We start from the raw sequence: 21,104 nt of genomic DNA on the forward strand, positions 1-21,104 counted from the left end.
TATAAAAATTTGACAAAAAATATGTGACATTGAAACCTAATTAATCAACGAAATGGTGGGAGAAGGTGGAGTTCGAATGGAACTTATTAATATTTTTGGATTATTTTTAACTAGCAACCTGTGGTGCTTAATTTTGTAGTTGTAAACTTGTAATCAAGTGCAAGAAGTAAAATTGTGTTTGCATATATTGAGTTAAAAAATGAGGTGCCAAATGCTATTGACCTATTGTATATTAAACTAAATTGATTTCATGTTTTACCAAACATCAAACGCATTTAATTTTAGTTTCTTTGAGTTCTATATGATTAATGGCACATTCTCTGGAATAAGGAAGGCATTAAATTAGTAGATTAATTGGTCATAAGAAAATTCATAAATCCAATATTAGATGAACATTTAGAAGCAATGAAGTCAAGAGGGCTCCCTAATGGACATGTCCCTAATTTTTAAATTGCTTTTACTTGATGACAAACATCTAATCTGTTGAGTCTCATTTTGTAATACTCAAACTTAGAGACCGCCAGTTTTTCAATAAGAGTTGAAATCTATAATGGGCTAGCACCAAGTCCTTTTCCAATTACACAATCGGCACTTGTTTTGAAGATTAACGACAAATCAAGATTTTTTCAAAAGATTTTAGTATTTAAACATGGAATAAAGAGCACACTGAATTTTGAGAGCTTTAATTGTGAAAAAAATCCAAACTTCACATTAATGTTTTTATGTGAGATCCTTATTTGTCATTTCTCCAAAATCAGTATTTTTTTATAATATTTATCATGTATTTATTATTTAATGCTATCTATATAATTTTATTACAGAAAATGATAATAAAATATCTTCAAATTATATAAATAATAATATGGTCCCTTAAAATATCATAATTCCACCAAAGTTCTTAGGAACTTTTATGTCAATAAATTTTAAATTAAAAATATCATTTTACTCTCATTGATAAGTTGTGATTTCCTATTCAACTCATATAATTTTTTGAATAAAGTTGTTATTATTTAAATAAAAATTATGATTGAGACTTGTTATTTTAAAAACTTATTTTAACTTGACACGTTGTGATTACATAACAAAAATTATTATTTTCTTAAGCAAAAGCTGTTATTAGAGCTAGTTATTTTGAGAACTTATTTTTTAATAACAGAAATTATATTTAAAAAGTTATGATTTCTTATTCAACTCTTATAATTCATAAAACAAAATTTTTATACTTCAAAAAAAAGTTATGATTGGGAGCTTGTTATTTTCAATAAAGGTAAACAGATATTTTTACTTTAAAATATATTGACACAAAAATTCTTAAAAAATTTAGTGAAATTGTGGTATTTTGATAGATTAAATTGTTATTTATATAATTTAAAAGAATTTTATTGTTATTTTTTTCTTTTTATTATTTCTTAACTTTCAAGTGAATTTAACATGATTATTTTTTCATTTCATGTTATTTATTTCTTGTCTATTTTTAGATGTACGTAATGATTTTACATATCAATCAACTCATCAACTACTATCAAAAGTGTCATCGAGAGAACAGTTCGATGCTTTGGAGATTAATTCTAAATTTTGAATAAAGACACAAATCTCACCCACCCTAATCAAATTTTCGCTTTAAAAATGTAGGGTTGGGAGATAACGATCATCATTATATTATTCATACAATAAGAGGTTAATATTTCGTTAAAAACGAATCAGTGGTGTATTGGGTATTATAATGGGCAATCTATCTTTTTGGTCGACAGATACAAAAATATCTTTCTTTTATCTTTTATAAATTATCACTAAGAAATTAAGTTCTTATTTTCTTTTGCATGGGACATTTAAAATTTTAGGATTTTGGATTATCTATCTAAGAAAATTGAAAACGAACCGCTTATATAAATTGAGGCCCCTTCACACAATTTATATATATTGACATTGAAAATTTCAAAGAATTATTATTTATTATATGTTGATAGTGATTCATAATCGAGATAACTTGTTAGAATTGTGTCTGTGTGCTATTCCCTATAAATGTCGTTGACATGTCTGGCCTCATTTGTAGTTTTTAACTTGTAAGTTGTAACCCTCTCATGAATGCGCTATTATTAATTAATAATAATTAAGTTTAATTTCAATATCATTCTGCTGGACGCTCTTTAATTTGGTAGAATTGAGCGACAGATGAGATTTATATAAATATATGTATTTTAGAACCAAAGATCACGCTGTCCCCAAATATAACACTACAGAATAAAACGGCATCCTACAATATATAAAATAACTGCATCAATCCCAGTGAGTGCTGATCAATTTGGCTGAATACATAAATTTTATATTTATTAATTCAATGCTATAGACTATACATCTACTACTGGCTATTGACCTCAAAGTTGAGAGCGTGTATTGGACAACAACATCATCACAGATTCTGATTTGTATTCAAACACCCAGCAAGCACTACCTTGTCTCTCTACATGTGCCTTCCTCATACATGTACTAATTGCACCTTCAATTCATTTCAATTCATTCAATTCCAATTTAAATTATTCTATAGGTTACCTTTTTTTTTTTTTGTTATTAAGTCTTCCAGATATCATTCAACACTCCTGTTTCCTTTTACTAACTCATAATCTCATGCGTTCTTTTATTTATATTTTGAACATAAGCCTATGTTTTAGTCGCTCGCTTAATTAGTTTTTAACAACCTAAAATGGACTTTTAAGATTACAATTAAAGAGGTCTAGGTAGTGAAATTTAAAATGATAAACAGTAAATATATTTAAAAAAAATAAAATAGAATAAAGTGTATGGGGCCGGTTGATGATATATTGTTGGTTAGCTGGAAGTGCGAATATATGTGGAGATGGAGAACAGAGTACAGTGGGGGGGTTGAGATTCCATCACTCCGGCACACATGCATGCATGTTTATGGAGTCAAAAAAAAAAAAAATGAACAAATTAAAGAAATATATAAAAGGCAAAATATGTGACTGCAATTAACACCGGCCATTTCCTTGATTAATTGAATTAATTAATCCCTCCTGCCCCAATCTGAACGAAACCCCCCCGCACACAACACATATAACCCACCGTAATATGTATGGTTAAACTAGCTATAAATGCTTTGCTTAACTTTGATGAAGTGAAGATACAAAAGCATGCACCTGATTGTTATATCATGTATCCATGTATTGTCGTTATATAGTACATAATGTACATTTAACCGAAGCTTAATCTCACAAGGATGCATTTTTCCCGGATGCCCAAACACCACCAATGAGCACCATTTGTTTCGGGCAAATCACCACTGTATGCCAGATACAAAAAACGTACATGATCACCACCGTATCAGAAATAAATAAACGAGTAAGAATACTATAGACGAATGTAGTTAAGCAGCTGGGGATGATTGACAGAATGTCAAGCAAAGTGATCGCGGACAAATTTCTTTCGGACTCTTTATGCCTGATGATGATGATGATGAGGCATCTCCAAAAGGCAAATAATAATCCAGAAAAGCAAAGGCTCAATCATGAGGTATACAGATAGAAAAGGAGGAAAATGAAACTTTGAAAGAAAGAAGCATGCATGTATGGTGAAACTCGTAATAAATTTGTTGAGATATTTTGCAAGAATATAGATCCAAGGGCTGAGATCTACAGCCTTTGCAGCAGACCCCACCCGCCATTATTACACCAGCACCTCTCTCGCACATCTTACACTTTCCTCTTTTCTTCCCCCCAAATCCATCGCCTCCACTTCTCCTGTACCAATCTTATATGTGTCCTTACATTATATGTCTCTCTATTTTACACCATCATTATCTTCACATGACTTGATTCAAAAACAAAAAACAGTTTAAAAAAAAAAAACCAATAACTTAACCAGTAAAATATATAGAGATAGAGAAGAAGAAATGCTGGGATGATAATGATCAAGCGGATTCCTCGGGTTGCTGCTGGCTCGCATGACTTTCCTTTTTCACCCTCGACTGGATCCCGTAATAACTGACGTACCACTTCACGAACTTCTTCAGCCCCGTTGCCAGGTCGGTGGTGGGCCTGTACCCGAAGTCCCTGTAAGCCAGGCTCACGTTCGCGTGCGTGAATGGCACATCGCCGTTCCTCGGCATCGTGATCACGTGCTTCTTCGCCTTCTTGCCCAGCAGCCCTTCCAGTATGGACACCAGCTTCCCCACCGGCACCGGCGACGTGTTCCCCAGGTTGTACACCCTCAGCTGCGCGGGTCTCCGCTTCTTTCCCCCGCTCCCGGTGCTCTTCTCCGCCGTGTCCAGCGCTCCCATGCATCCTTTCACCACATCGTCGATGTAGGTGAAGTCACGCGCCACCTCCTTCGCCTCCTGCGTCTGGTAGATATCGATGGTCTTCCCCTGCAGTATGTCCTTGGTGAAGAAGAAGTACGCCATGTCGGGTCTCCCCCAGGGTCCGTACACCGTGAAGAATCTCAGGCCGGTCAGGGAGAGTCCGTAAATGTGGTTGTAAGTGTGGGCGATTTCCTCGCCCGCTTTCTTGGTGGCCGCGTAGAGACTCGCCGGCTGATCGGTCCGATGCAATTCGGAGAAGGGGTTCTGCGTGTTCAGACCGTAGACGGAGCTCGAAGACGCCCAGACGATGGCGGGCTGGGGATTCGCGGCTTTGGCGATTTCCAGGAGGTTGACGAATCCGGCAATGTTGGAGCTCACGTAGGACTGCGGGTTCTGCATCGCATAGCGAACGCCCGCCTGAGCAGCCAGGTGGAGGATGTGCGTGAAGGGAACGACGTCGAATAGCTTAGACAGCAAGGGCGCGTCGTTGAGGTCGCCTTCGACAATGAAGATCTGGTGCTTGGAGAGGAGCGCCTGTCGGGCGCGCTTGAGGGAGGGATCGTAGTAGTCGTTGAAGTTATCGAGGCCAAGAACGCCGTCGCCGCGCTTCTTGAGGGCCAGGGAGCAGTGGGTGCCGATGAAGCCGGCGGCACCGGTGACAAGGACGGAAATGCCATTGGGACGGCGGGGGGCGGAGGAGTGGCGGACGTGCTTCTCCCAGGAGGCGCCGGCGCCGTAGAAAGCGGAGGAGAGGAAGTTGTTGTGGGTGTGGAAATGGCGGGGGGGATTGGGATTGTCGGAAAGGGGAGGATAGTTGAGGGTGAAGAGGAAGACGAGGACGAGAGCGACGAGGAGAGTGGCGCGGAAGAGAAGCTTGGAGGAAGCACTGAGGAGCTTGGTATTGTTGAGGCGGCGAAGGTAGCTGTTGTAACGCTCGAGCTTAATGGTCTTGCTGGTGTCGGGCGGAGAAGCCATTGGATGGTACCTGATAGAATGGTGAGAGGGGCTCCGAGAAGGAAGAGACAGAATTGAGGTGAGAGCCCTGAAGCAGAGAGAAGGACGAAACGGGTCATATAAAGGCAGAGGCGGTAGGGAGGGGGCGTGGGGGGAGAGAGAGAGTCTGTGTGAAGGCGTTGGTTGGAGAGCACCTTCCTTTTTCTGTTATTAACTCTTATCGCTATCACACTCACACCAAGTATTTCCTATTTGTGGGTTGGCTTTGGCTAAATCATGTTTACATGATGACATGTGATGAGGAAGTAGAAGTGTACAGAAACATGGGATGGAAGGCGCCCTAGTATTGCAAGGCAGGATCGAGTGGGTTAATCAGTTTGGGGTCGCTGTAATGGAAGCGAGCGAGCAATATTACAATATTACAATATTATATCAGACAGCGTAATCACAATTCGGAGATTTGCTAGTGAGGTAAGTGTTGGTGTGAAAATTGTTGGCTCAGGTGATTTGCAATGTTATTGGTAATGGAGAGAATGGGTTGGGGGCAGAACGGGGAAACGGGGAAAAAGAAGAGAGGGGCCATGTGAGGTTCCCGTGTTCCCGTTTTGGACTTGTGTGTGTTGGACCAGTAACTGACTGATTTCTGATTCCGATGAATTTAGGCCACCCCCCATTCCTTCATTCATCCCATTTCATCTAATCAACCCTTTCCTTCACGGATATACGTAATTGTTAATGCAAATATGTCAAGCTTCATCATTAGTGGTCAGATTAATTGTGAGCCCACTGATCCCCCCCCCCCCATGGTCCACCGACACTGCTACAGACCGTCCACATCGTCTTCCTCATTACTCTTGCATTCATTTATTTAATGTGAACACTCCAAAATTAAAGCAGACATAGTTATGAAATTTGTAAACCTCGCCATAAAATCATGTTCAACTTTTTTGTTTTGTCGTGTCCCATGTGTTTATTTCCATTTATTTTCAAGAAAATTATATTTACCGCCCCTTCTGCTTCCTATGAACATTCTTAATTCCATCTTCTCACATGGGATTTGTCCACAATAAAACTTAATTGTTGATTCCACATGTTAATTTGGGCCTCTTCTTCTTCTTTTTTATTTTTTAGCATAGCTAGGCTGGAAAAAATAAAAACAAAAAATGATGATGGGATTTGATCACATGGAACTCGCCGCTTGTACGCGAGTGCTCTCTGGCTCTATATAGGCATGCCGCGGACTGTTTGGTTTTATGATTTGTACAGTTGAATAAAAATAAAAAAAAATTTAAGCTGACTTTTAACTTTATCATATTGCTTGAATTCAACGCTAAACTTCAATGGGTTAATTTTATATTTCACAATCAAAATATAGCCAAATTTGATTAGACCGATCTCCACTTTCCCAATAACAGTACTGGTATAGGAAAGGTCGATCCATTTCCTATATCTATGTGTCTTCAACTCAGCAGTGAAAACTACATTTTGTTGCTCCACTTAACCGGTTCTTTTGTATACTCACCCTTGATTTCTATATCTTATCTTACTTTTTAAATGAATGACTTTGATGATGTTGCTCAGTTCATGAGAAAATTAAACAACACTAATTTTTGCCAATAGTTTGGTTTCTTTCATGGCTTAGCTTATAGATTGAGTGACACTTCAAAGTTACGTTGGAGAATCGAAAGGAGTTCTACATTTTATATATTGGCACTCGAACCTCGGCAGCTTAACTCTGAACAAACTTTGTTTTCTTTTTGGGGGAAAAAAAACCTGATTAATGCTATATGTTTTTCATCCAAACAAGATATTATTTGAGCCTCGAATGTTTAATTTAAGGCATACTTTGAAGACATTTTTTTTATCCTTAATATAATTGTAAAGAAGGGTAAAATTTGAAAAGTCACATACTTTTTTTTTAATAATTTTTAAAAGATAACTATCATTTCTTAATAGGTTGGTTAAATTTACCTTATATTAATGATTGGAGGGAGTATAAAATTAGCTTACCATACTTGACCAAGTTGGCTCATTTATTATCTCTCCTCGCGAGCGCATAACTAAAAAATTATGAGAAATGTTTTAGACAAAGGCAAATTATTTGTTATAGGAGAAACGGAGGGAACCAGCACATAACAGAACAAGAATAAGTTAAATTCAGGCAGGGAAAAAAAAATCAGAATTACAATACTGAGACAAGTGCATGGATGCATCTGGTTCGAAGGTCAATTAACACGCGCATGGAGTCGTTTTCAGCCCGTAAATAAATGGCTAGAGCTTTAATTAACTTGATCCTGACATTAATTGATTACATTTCGCTAACAAATCTTAATGATCCATGCATGTTAAATCAACCAAGCTAAGTACGCTGTTCGTTGAGTTAGTTAATACCCCTCTCCTTCAGCTTTCTTTTTCTTCGCCTCCAACACATAGTACATATTTTTCATTCTCTCTCCCATACTCGAACCTTCCTTGTCAAAGTTCAACACAATTTCTGAGGCACATTAATTCAATTTTTTTTATCATACACTGTCCAAAATTAATTTTATGAATTGACTTGCATGTTTTGAGACCATTGGCTATTGTTCTAACGAAGAGAATGCAAAAGGCATGGGCTGTGCGATTTAACGTTTGCATTAAAATAGAAAGGTTGGAGAATGTAGAAGAGAGGTGTGAAGGAGAGAGCTGATTTGTTTGCTTGATTACCTGCTAGTTAATATAAAATATTGACAGATAGATTTGGGTAATTGATGATATTGAATGCGGTATAAAACATGTGATAAAGAAATTGAAAGAAGATAGAAATGACAAATGAGAAGGATACACTGGACACGCACGGCGGCCCATGTGTTTTGATGTAGGGACATGACGTAGTGCACAGAAAGCAAAGCGTATTAATGAGTTGATCTTTGACACACAGATGCTATCAAAATTGTCTCAAGCTGAGGGCTCTCTCTATATGAATCCTGAAGCAGGAACTCATGTATAGGAGGATATGGTATCAGAGTTTTAACTGTTCGTTTGTTTTAAAAGCGTGTCAGGTAAAGAAATCTTAGATCTAATTAATACGAACAGAAGAGGTGTGGACGAGGGGAAGAGAATGAAGGACGAAAATAATGTAATTTGATAATTGAAGTGGTTCACATAGAAGTAAGAAAGGGAAGGCAATGCAGAGAGGGTAATGGAAGGGCTTCACATGGAGCATGCAGTGTTGAAATGATGTATATAGAACGATGCAGCCCAGAATCCCACACAGACATATATTTGCGTTCGTTATTATGTTCTCCATTTGTATGCTGAGCACTCCTGGGCCTGTAGTAGAATAATTTATAACTGATGTAGACATTAAAATGCAAGTTTTGCGTGTACATATAAAATGAAATGAAGGAAATGAGAAGATGTGGCAGTGAGGGCACTGGAAAAGAGAAGAAGAATGGAGATGTGGCAGTGGCTACTGCTGGCCTGGGGACCTAAATTCCCAAAGGCTGTCTTTTTGTATCTAAACATTTCAAGATGTTGCGTTTCCCTCTCCTTTTAATTTCTGTTAATTTATTTGATACTTTTTTAAAAAAATAATGGGACTTTTGCTTGTGGCCTGTGGGAGAAGTATGAGTTGGCGGTGATGAGGGATGATGTAATAGCATAAAGGTCGGTGGGGTCCATGTATTGAACACTGGAGGGAAATCTCCAAGAAGCTTCTTCACATACTAAAGGCAGAAGGGCCGATGCCACAAGGCACAACAGGGTACCTTACAACACATGGCCTTGTCCTCTTCACCTTCCTCGCATTTTCATTCCATGCCATTGCCAATCCATCACTCCTTTTCTTTCTATTCCTACTACTGTTTTTATTGCACTCAAATACTGATTTTATTTTTAAATTATAAATCCAAAAATGTCTAACAACAAGAATCATAAATAATAATGGTTTGTTTGGCAAGCTATTTTTCAAAATCTGTGTTTGTTGAGCATTCGACTTAAAAAAAATAAAATATTTTAATATAAAAATATTTTAGATCTCGTATTTATAAGCCTGACCTTAAAGAATTTGAGCTCCGGCTAGCAATTAAGTTCTTATATTTTTTTAGTAATTTTATTTATATAGTTTACTTAAAATTTTAAATTATATTAATGAGAATAACACAAATTATTAAATACTTCTTCCAAGTGATAAAAATGAAGTTAATGATGTTGAAATTGCACCACTTCTTCCAAATAAATCTCCTAAAAGGTGTAGTGTTTTATTTTAAAATGAAAATCAAAGATAATAATAACTAAAGAATATTTATATTTTAGAATTTTAACTAAGGTACTTTGCAATTTATATATGTATTGATATAATTAACAATTTTAATTAAAAAAATTTACATGAGCTTTTAGGCCCTACCTTGAGCTGTATCAGTAAAGGTTAGGGTTAAAAAAAAAATCAATTTTATGGCAACAGGACTTATAGGCCTAAATCTTTAAAAGCTGAATTTTTAAGGGCCAAGCATATAAAAGTTGGGTCAACTCTTATTAACAACTCTATCTAGGATTTTAAACTTGTTTTTGATATAATGTTTTCCTTCAATTTTTAAAATGGTGCAATGTCATTCTTGTCATTAACAAAAATTAAATTTCACTGTTAATTAACCTAAAACTGATAAAAAAGACTTTAAAAATTATAGAAAATTAATAATAATAATAATAATAATAATAATAATAATAATAATAATAATAATTGTTAATTCATATTACCGCTGCTCGTATTTCCGGCATTCCATTGTCTGAGATCGCAAATACCAATAGCCAATGTACATTCTTTTTTCCCTGCAACTTCATGAGTATCTATATATTTCATTTGTTCAAATATCTCCCCTCAATCATAAGGCATGCCAATAAAATATTAGGTCTTCAGAATAATGAGAATTGAACAAATTAAATTAACGCCTGACAATCTTATCATATATATATATATATATACACACATATATATGTATATATATTCATTGGGGTCTCCAAAATCTGATTCTAAATCGAGGATTGGTTTAAGGTTTGGCCTCGGATGGGGAATGTTTTGCCTTGCTCCATGGATTTTCTAATTAATTAATTAATTAATCAATGATTTCGATTTTAAACCCAAAATCATGCGTCCATATATAACCGTTGGGTTTTTTTTTTTCAAGAAAAGAACCAATTTTATTAATCACCCAAAAAAAAAACTACAACATCAATAGCTGAAACTAACAAACACTTGAAAAAAATCTAGATATAATGTAACACACAACTCACATAAAAAACCAAAAACAATCCAAAAAAAATTAAAACCAAACAACATTCTAAACAAAGAAAGCAATATCAACCAATTCTATTTTTAATCCTATGAAAACAATAAGCAAAAACAATAGAATTATTACTTTATGCCAACAAATCAGCAAGCAACAATTGCCATTATCATAAGATACTTTTAAACTACTTTGTTCTTATATGATCTCTATATTTAAATATTTTTTAATACTTATTATAAAATGCTTTCAATTATATTTCATTAAAATAAAGGAATTATAATTAAATCATTAAATATGTTTTAAAATAAAAAAATTTACTTTTAAAAATTAGTGCCTTAAACTAATTTTTTTAATTTTATTCCTATTAAAGATAGAAAAAGAGATATACCATATACGATAAGCTATAAAATTAAAAAATGGTAATACATAACTCTCCTTGTGTCTTTTATTGATGAGTAAATAATCCTTGTAGAAGATGTCATATGATAAAGATTAGAGGGAGTATAAGAAAAGTTAAGAAATATTTCTTGCTCTTAAACATAAGTTAAAAAAAAAATTCCCTTCATATAATATCATGAGATATTTTTAACTGAATAACATGATCAGCGAGCTTAGTTAGTTAATTTCGATCAAAATTATTTACTTTTGTATGTTTATCCTTATTTAATATGTCTGTCTATTAAAAAATTTTATTAATTGCACACATAATTTGGATATTAGTAAAAAAAATTTTATTAATTATATTTTGAAAGACTCAAAATATTTAAAAAAATTCTGTACTTTCCAATGTATGCATTAAATACACGCTTCTCATTTTACTCTTTATTAGAAATAGTAAAAGTAGTAAGTGTAATTAAATGTGTAAATATTATGCAATGTTATTTTGGGAAAAAAATTAAATCGCTACATAATTAAAAGAAATGACTGTTTTTGAACAGCTTTTCTTAAAAATATGAAGTGGTTACTCCCTTCAACCTGATTTAGGAGAAAAAGAGAGAAGAAATTTTTCTATCCTTGTTATAATTAAATCATGTCATAATTCCAGAATTTAACAGTGACGCTTTGCCATTCAAATTCATTCCTAATAATCAAATGTCTTCGATGGCCATCCATAGAGGAGAGGATTTTTTGCGCCTTTATGGGCAATAATTCGTCAACATCAAACATGGGAAAGCACATTGTATTATTGAGAGAAGTCGCTCGTAGTATATTTATTGTCTGTATGATACAACTTATAGCCATTAAGATTGAGAAATGGAGTGGGAGGAACCACCCAGGTCTTAGGTCTTGTCTTGGATAATAAAGTCAAACGCACGGTCCCACCACTCCGTCGGATTATTCTAAAATCTGGATTCACTCTTGAGCCCAAAGCTTGCATTTTCAACACTGGACACTAATGCTTTCCATCTTTGGAATTCTCTCGTGTTGATGCTTCCATCCATATACTACTTACTCTGTACATACATTATTAATGATAAAAATTAATTAATTAACGGGAACCAAATAGACTTAAATAATCAAACTCCCGGAGAAGAATGCCAAACGGATGCAATGATTGAAAGGGACGAGGGTGAGTTTCGTGGGTCATAATTGGTTGCTTTTTGCCCATGAAAATAACTTAACTACTCAAAAGAGTACATTATCTAAACGCGACACATTTCACTTTCCATGTCCCAATTCCCAACACGATACGACTCGCACTTGCCATTTCAATTGTCGTTTTCCCACTCTCAATTCCTTCTCTCTCTGTCGGCACCACCCCCATCCTCCTTCCTTCCATAATCTTTCTCTGTTTATGTTTTCCACCCCACACCCAGTGTCTCATCACAGCAACTGATCAGATCGTGATCCAACGCACTTATAATGATTGATCCCTTATTCTCTTTCATACTTTGCATTCTTTGACTAATCTTTTATGCTTGTTTAAAGGAACTAATTAAAATGGCTCACAACACTTCCCTGTTTCTAGTTCCTTCCATACGCATTGCATGCCAAGCTGATTTCATGGTTCGTTCAGTTTCAAATATGCACTGATCCAATGAAGTAATCGCTTCCACATCTAAGTATAATTTTACGCTTATCGTGCACTGACCCTGCTCGTTGGCTCGTCTCATTATTTCTAATCCTAGCAGGTTTCATACTATACTAATTCCCTTTTAATCGTATTCCCCCTTCTTAGACTCCACACCAATCGTAGTCGTCGTCATTTCAAATTTTGATAAAAACATATTCTTTAACCACATTCTTCTCTTCTCTTGTGCTTGTTTTCTTTGTCTTTACTCCTTACCTATATTCACATATACATCCTTACAATTACAAGCTTCAACTATTTAAACCTAGATTTTAAAGTGGACTCCGGTTCACTTGACAATGGTTTCAAACTCTGACTTTTGGATATTCGTTTGGGTAGTAACCATCTCTCTGTCGAAATTGGGTATCTCAATTTATGCTTGGTCTTATCAAGGTGGTTGGTGTTGATACCAATACTGATGTGAATTGTCGGATCATAACAAATTAAATAACGAGTTCCCTTTTATTTTCGGGGCAGATAACGAGCATGATATGGGGTCTTTCAGATGCTCCGTCAATTAAAACAGTGCAGAGTTTACTAAATACAAAGTATCTAGGTGCCCCTGAAGCAAATATTTGACCTTGCAAAATGTCACAATGCTTACCCACACCCCTTAATTCTATCATTACCACATTGCATGACACGTTTTTTCAACCACAGCTACGCGTAAGTCCAAGATTTTCAATTGTTTTTTTTTCCCTTAATCATTTGCTTTCCATGAAAGTAATTCACAAGGTATCTTCATTGAATAGACAAATGCATGTAGCCTCATGGAATAGCAACTCCAATTTTGATGTGAGAAAAATCTCAAAAACGGACATTTTCTACATGCGAAATTATAAATTAATATGGAATGGAAGGTATATTGATGACTAAACAATTTCGTCTCATTGTTGCTTTATATCTCCAACTGTCTCCTCAGCTGGAGCTAGTTGGGGATCCGGGAGTTCGCTAATCACCTGCATTAGAATAAAGTAATGTTCTTCTGCTTAATGATAAAACAGATATCGACCACAAAATGACGATGATATGGCTAGAACATAACGTTATGTAGCATCATATCACAATAATACTTGAGCAGCGTTTAGTACCTGATAGAGATACCAAGAAGCATAAGCATCTGTAGCAGCATACTCTAGTTGCTGCACCGATAGGGGAAGAGCTTCCCAATTTCCCAGTCTTATTTTGGAGGGTTTCTTCAGCTGCAAATTTACATGTTCAATATTAATATTGGCAATTGGAATGTTCCTAAGATACGCAGGTTGTCAAGGAAAAGGTCATCGTCTCAAAACCCACAAATTGCACGTCTGTTGTCTGCAAGTGGGACTCGTTAAAAAATGGTGACAAAATGTATGTTCGCAATAATTAGTCGGCACACGCTACATAGAAGACTGCATTAAAAAAATGCATCAACGAAAAAAAAAAAATAAAGGCTTCCAAATTCCAATTTCGAAAACACATTCCTGGTTCAAGTGTTGGTTTGGTACTCTGGTCTGGATTACAGAAACCGGATTTAAAACAGACCTGTTTGGATAATAGTTTCTCAGTCAATGATGAAAGACCGAAGTTCTGAATATCTCCAACTAGCTTTTGTTTTGCACGAAAAGAAAGATCTTCGATGCCTTCGATGGATATTTCATAATCTTTAAAAAACTTGCGAGCATCACTACCAATGCCAACCCCAACCTGTGCATGTCCATATACCATGGCATTGAATAGTTACAATCAATGGTTAATGACCATAGATAGGAAGATCAAAACAAGAAAAAGAAAAAAGCTTTCATCTTGAAAATTTATGAACCTTTAAAACTGTAGGGTCTTCAAGCAAAAACTTGAGACTTGGTGGGATTCCAGAATGGATTATATGTAGAACGTGACAGCGATCAGTGCCATCACATATCTGCATCACTGCTACTTTCCCATTCGGAACACCTATGAAAAGTTTTACATAATATTGATTCAATAATTGTGATCTTCTCTTACATAGAATTAAGGCTTTCCGCGGTCAGAAAGGAAAGGCTATTCTCCAGACAAGGAATCCCTTTCACTACAAATTGGTCAAGTGAACCGAAAGTTTACAGCTAACCGATATAATATTTGGACTATATGGAATCATGCGATAGAGCAGGAGACAAAGCCTCATAAAAAGTAACCCTCTCCATCATTTTAAACCAATAAAAATATCATCACCACCGAATGCAGGCACAGGAACACAACCTAGTTTACAAGATAGCACCAAATTTTATCCAAAATAGATTTCACAGGACTGGACCATGAGAAATAATTGGAAAGCTTTGCAAGTCTAGTTCTTCTCTTCAGTTTTAGATAAATTGAACATCAAGAAATTCTATTTTTTCTAGTATTAGTTATAATATCTCCTTAGGCTGTTGGTTGTATTCCAAGTCTGTGTACAAAACTTGGTGCAGTAACTCTTGAGAATTTCACAAAGTTATACAACAGTAGCAGCAGCAACAAACCTTATTTCATTAGATGGGGTCAGCAACATAGCAGGAAGTTCCAAGACTACTGATATCATAATTGTAACTAAACTAGTCAAGGCCATTATGGATACTTTGCATAACTGTAACTGCTTGAAGAGGGCCTCGTTTGAAGAATTGTGCGACTAGGGTCTTCTGGAAATTGGGATCTTACACAAAGAATCGTGGGATTTTGGACATTGCACAAGGAAAAAATTTCTAGTTTTAACTTTAACAAGAATTTCTTTACACTCTAGGACTTTTAGGATTTTGCCTAAAAGAATCCTATCCAAAAGGCACTGACTCTATGAAGACATTGACATTATCCACCAATCTAGCCCAACCCAATCAAATTTCAATGCTTGGTCCTTGCTAATGATAATGAACAAATGAAAGGCATCAAGTGAATTGCCTAAAATACAGTTTTGCTAGACTTTGCCATCATAAACATGCTTAAAAATGCCTCCTAGATAGTTATTTTATTTAATACATTCGTAAACTAATCTTGTAAAAGTAGCAAGACTTGAATATCCCTATCGATCTTTCACCAAATAAAACTGCAAACTATAAGACAATATGAGAATGGAGAGAATATGTGAACTTTGAAGGAAACCTGCAGCAAAACAAACTCCTAGAGCAGCTAGACAGTTGGATGACACCCCATCTTTAATGTCACATAACAAATATAACAGAGAAGCGCAAAATTTAATAGGTCAGAATCAGCAGCAGATGACCTTAAACAATCCAAGGAGTGTGATCCTACAATGTTCTAGGAAAACACTAAATGCACCTAAATAAGAAACCAGTTACATGTATGACAGCAGCTCGTGGGATGAAATTTAATCAAGATCAATTGTCAACCCTCCATCCGAGGTCTTTAAATTATGTGGCACCAAAGATGTAAATGCAGTCATTTTTGTAGGCCTAATGCAACCAGCAAAATCATGAATTTAAACAAACAGCTAAACTAACCTCTTCTAAATGAGGGTCTCCACTCAATGTCAAGCCCAAGTGCAATTTGTTCTATGTTTCTTTTCTTTGCATCCAGCACGTTTAGGAGCTCTAGTGCAGCTTTCTCTACACCATTGGCAGTTTTACTGTACATGATTTTGCCAGCAAACTTCATTATAGGTAATCTCATCTTTGAATAGCCTGTAAAAGAAAAATAAAAGTATTCCAAACCCAAAAAGAAAAATGAGATGAACTATAAAGCTCAGTTTATTTAAGGTACAATTCTCAGGGAAGAAGAAAAGGAAGGTGTCAAGGCTTTCCAACGAGGTGAGCAATATCTAGAGGTCCCCCACCTCCACAGTCACATAAGTAATTTACAGCTATGTCGACATTGCAGTTGTATAATCAGATGGAGGTCCTTTCAAAACATCACACTAAATAGAATGAGGGGTCACTTGGTTCAAACTTCAATTTCACTGGAAGTTGATTTTTTTTTAAATAAATATATTTTAAAATATTGAAGACATAAATACCCTCTTATTTTCATAGTTTTTAAAAAAATAATATTTAAGGGCATTTTTTTGGAAAAAAAAATTTAGAACACAAGGAAAATATAAATTATATGATTTTTACTCAGAAAGTTGCCTTCCTCATTATCTAGGAAGTTGGGCTTCCAATTCCAACTTTTCGAAAGCTTTATATTTTTTGTGAACCAAGTAACAGCAAGTGATCCACTTCCTGAAAAAAAATAAACTACACCCTTACTTGTCCCAAACCAAGCGACCTTTAGAATTCAAAATAGTATCTGGCTCAAGCCTTAGTAAATAAACAGCAATTAGCATATCCCCCCTTCCTTAAGGGTAGAGAATTGAGAATCAGGCTGCCAAGTACCAGTACACGAAGACTGTAGAATTTTTTTTTTTCCAATTGTTAAAAGACAATAAAAAACTGTTATCGATTCCAAGATGAATTAACTACACTAGATAGTTAGCGATGCACCATTAGCATCTGTCATAAACAGTGGTGCACATTTCCGCTTAGCACAAATGTGAGCATGAACACAATGTAATTTCAGCAACAGAAGGAAAGGAATGAATAGTTCAAGCTGACATCTGAAATCCAAGTTTCCCATAACATGAATTCCGAAAGAAGGCCAAAAATTAGAAGCACTTTGAGAATAAGAGGAAAATTCAATAAAGAAAACAGATCAAAATATGATAAGCAAAGATGGAATCAGCACAGAAGGAATAACCATGAAGTGTTGCGTTTAGTTCGACATAATGCCCGAAGCTTTGTGATCCAAGCGTAATGTGCATTTTGTCTAATGAATTAGAAGCCGCAGAAGTAAGAAGGGAAAAAAGTCCAATTCTTTTTGTCTTATATGCATTTTGTCATATTACTTGTTCCAAAATTCAAAAAAAAAAAAAAAAAAAGACCCTGTGAACGACATGAAACAATACATCGCCATATATTGAACGGCCTCGCTATATATTAAGAGGGGAAAAAAAACAAAAAGAAGTCTAACAAAGTTAAATGACTGATAACTGACTTGACCACTAGAGTTGAATCAGATACCTAATCTGCAGAACTGAATAGAGACTAACCCTAATTCGAAAACTCCCGAAAACAATCTCCGAGAAAATAATCTCATGAACAACATTTTTCAATTAAAATGGAAGCAGGGGCGAGTGAAATCGAAGTGAGGAAATGAGTTTGAGAGAGAGAGAGAGAGAGAGAAGAAAACCTTGACAAGGTGATAAGGAAAACGAAAGAGGGTGCTGAAGAGCGATAAGAGATTTAGGCAAACGGCGGCGGATGGAACGTGAAGAATCGCTGGTTGGAGTTGAAACACCTGGGACGCAGTGATCTTGGGTGGAATTGAAAGGACGTTTGCTTGAGAGAGAAGATTGAAATTGAGCTTCGATGGCTTGGATGGCATGTAGATCTTGTTCCGACAAAGGTTCGTCTTCCAAGTCACAAGAGAAGGAGGCAAGCCGCGAAAGACCCTCTCGGCTTTCCATTTTGGTCCGTGCCTATTTAGGACCATAAGGTGTACTGCTGGGTGGAGGGAAACCCCATCCCTGAAAAGATTTGTTCAAACCTGAGGATCGCGCGGTAAATCACTTGGCATGCAAATCAGGGGCGGCGTTTGAATTTTGCCATTCTAAACTGGCCTGTCAGGAGATGGATCGCGTTGTGTTTGCTCAAAATCCAAATTTTGTCAAAATCAAATTTAAAAAAAAATATTAATTAATTTTTTTATAATCAATTTTTTATTGAAATTTAAACACATCCAAATTTATATGACTTTTTTTAAAATAATTTAAGAATTAATGTGCAAAAATACATTTATCCTATGTTTAGATACACATGAATTTGGATTTGGATTTAGATTTAGATTTGAGCCAAATTCATTGTTTGAATAATTAAAAATGTATGGATTTAGATTTGGGATTTGACCCAAATCCAAATCCAAGTTCTCCCTTAATTTATTTGTAATTTAAAATCATTTCTAAACCCCTATTATTTTAAATTCAAACTCAAGCTCTTTTGTAATTTGACCTAAATACATGAAGGTTTGATCAACCTGCCAACAATAATTAGACCGAACAACCCAAGTTCATAGAAACAAGCTGTCGCCGTTTACCGGGGTGGGATGGCCGACTTCCACCAGCATCGGACTAATGGTGGTGACGAAACGGCTGACTTCTACTTGAACCAGACCAACAACGACGATGAGGATCGGATGGCCGACTTCTATCGAGATCGGACTGACGATGATGATGAGGACAAGATGGCCAACTTCTATTAAAACCAGACTAAAGACGATGACAAGAATTGGAAGGCTGACTTTTATCAGGATCGGACCGACAACAACTATGAGGACCGGATGGCCGACTACTATCGGAATAGGACTGACAGCGACAATGAGGATTGGACGATCGACTTCTGCTGGATCGTACGACGGCGATGACAGGGACCGAACTTTCAACTTCGACCAAGATTGAACCGACAGCTACGACGTGGACCAAACGGCCAACTTCCACCAACATTAAACCAACATAATCTGTCAGGTCGCCGTCGTAGCCGTCATTTTAGTCCCTATGGAAGTCAGCCATCTAGTTTCTGTCATCGTTATTGGTCCAATCCTAGTAGAAGTTGGTCATCCTATCCTCGTTGTCATTGTCCATTTGGTCCTTGTAAAAGTCGGCCATCTAGTCCTGGTCGTGGTCGATCTGATCCCCATCGTAGTCATCATTTCGGTCCCTATCGAAGTCGACCATTTGGTCTTTGTCAATCCGGTCTAGGTGGAATTCAACCATCTAATTCCCATCATCGTTGTCAATTCTTTCTTGGTAGAAGTCAGCCATCTTGTCCTTGTTGTTGCTGTCGGTCCAATCTCAACAGAAGTTAGCCATCTTGTCCCAATGGTCGTCGTCAATTTAGTGCCAATAGAAGTCGGCCATTCTATTCCTGTCATCACAACTGCTCGATCCTGGTAGAAGTCAGAGGTTTTGTCCTGGTCATCACTGGTGCCATAGTCTCAATTGGCTTTATTTGTCTGATCCCATTAAAAGTTGGCCATTTGAATCGTCAAGTTTGACTAATTTTTTAAATTTCTTTTAAATTCAAATATAGAATTTTAAAATTTAAAAATTTTGCTTTAAATCCAAACAAAGAATTTTAAAATTGTAATTTAAAATTTTTTATATCATCCAAACAAATGATTTAGAATCTATAAATTTTAAATATGAGATTTTAAATCTAAATTTTTAACTTAAATTCACCCATTCAAATACAATTTTAACATATTTGATAAGGAACCACAAATGCTATCAACTTGTACAATTTTGCCTATAACTCTAAAAAAGGGCACAAAATTCCCAAATCCATAATTGAGACCTAAAGTCTTTTAAGCAAGGGTTGTGGTCTTAGTGCTATGTCATGTTGTAAATGGATTATGGGGCCAAAATATTTATGTAATAGTACACTTTGGTATAATTTTGCACCTCAATCCTTAAAACAATGCAAAAATCATCAATTTATAATAAATTCACTCATTAGCTAGTGTTGACCATGTTAAAAACATTGAAATTTTAATTGCATATATAGAAACCCTTGTTTTCAATTTTTTCTTAACTAGTTGAAAAACACACAAATCTTAGATCTTTTAACTATCTTGGGATCTTGTTGTGTATTTAATTTCAAGTGTACATCATAGCCATGTGTAGCTTCCATACGACAAGACTTGGAGAAGATGGAAGCATCATGTATTTGAGAGAATCAAGAGGCAAGGATATATTGGGAGAAGCAATCCAAATGCTAGAGAAAAAAGAGCCTAGAATGAATAGATTATGAGTATTGTTGGAATGAGTTATCTGTAAATGTTCATGTCTATAAAATTGTTTCCATTTGTAAAGCATATATAATTATATGTATAAACATTTCAAGATATAGAAATCCACTTTTTGTGAGTCTTATTGTACAAATTATATGATATGATAAATGAATATGTTTTCATGAGAATGTTGCATCTGCACTTAAAGGTATTTGGAAAATAATATCTAGATTCTTTTATTATTTTTTTATAATGTAGTGTAATTTATGCTATCAAGGAATGTAAAAACATGTTATTGTTTAATGATAAATATAATTTATTGGTGTTCAATTATTGTTCTTCATATTTTAGTTGATGTAATTAGGCTTTAAGAATATCTTTTAGTGTTTTCATAAAAAAGAAAAAAAAAAATTTAAAATATTTATTTATATTTTTAAAATATCCATATGTGTTTTCAAAATATTAATATGTGTTTTCAAAATATCTATTTGTATTTTCAAATATCCATTTGTATTTTTAAAATATGCATTTGTAATATCCTGAAACATAACATTGATGCAATATTTAAACCCACAGGTTTAAGCCATATTCAAACATGCATTTTGAATATCTTAAAGATGCAATTTTTTCCATTTATTTGAATTAACCATTTTGGATATTTGAATATTACTTCAAGGAATTATAAATAGACTTCTATTTATTCAAATATATAAAAGTGTTATTTAAATAT

The 21,104-nt window shown here is 35.2% G+C and overlaps 2 protein-coding genes across 2 annotated transcripts; both read right to left on the reverse strand.

The window, feature by feature from the left end:
• Nucleotides 1–3,582: 3,582 nt before the first annotated feature.
• Nucleotides 3,583–5,916, reverse strand: LOC129308542 (UDP-glucuronate 4-epimerase 6). The gene has a single exon (XM_054949705.1). The coding sequence runs from the start codon at nt 5,288–5,290 to the stop codon at nt 3,926–3,928; it is 1,365 nt and encodes a 454-aa protein (XP_054805680.1). The 5' UTR covers nt 5,291–5,916; the 3' UTR covers nt 3,583–3,925.
• Nucleotides 5,917–13,331: 7,415 nt separating this feature from the next.
• LOC129308543 (3'-5' exonuclease-like) lies at nt 13,332–18,213 on the reverse strand. The gene is made up of 6 exons (XM_054949706.1): nt 17,780–18,213; nt 16,057–16,236; nt 14,409–14,539; nt 14,132–14,293; nt 13,699–13,809; nt 13,332–13,566 (listed from the first exon to the last, which is right to left on the reverse strand). The coding sequence occupies exons 1-6, from the start codon at nt 18,054–18,056 to the stop codon at nt 13,495–13,497; spliced, it is 933 nt and encodes a 310-aa protein (XP_054805681.1). The 5' UTR covers nt 18,057–18,213; the 3' UTR covers nt 13,332–13,494.
• Between the last annotated feature and the right edge of the window lie 2,891 nt (nt 18,214–21,104).

The sequence above is a fragment of the Prosopis cineraria genome, unplaced genomic scaffold, assembly GCF_029017545.1.
Source record: "Prosopis cineraria cultivar Desert tree isolate PC_DT_omini unplaced genomic scaffold, ASM2901754v1 PC4, whole genome shotgun sequence".
Taxonomy (NCBI): domain Eukaryota; kingdom Viridiplantae; phylum Streptophyta; class Magnoliopsida; order Fabales; family Fabaceae; genus Prosopis; species Prosopis cineraria.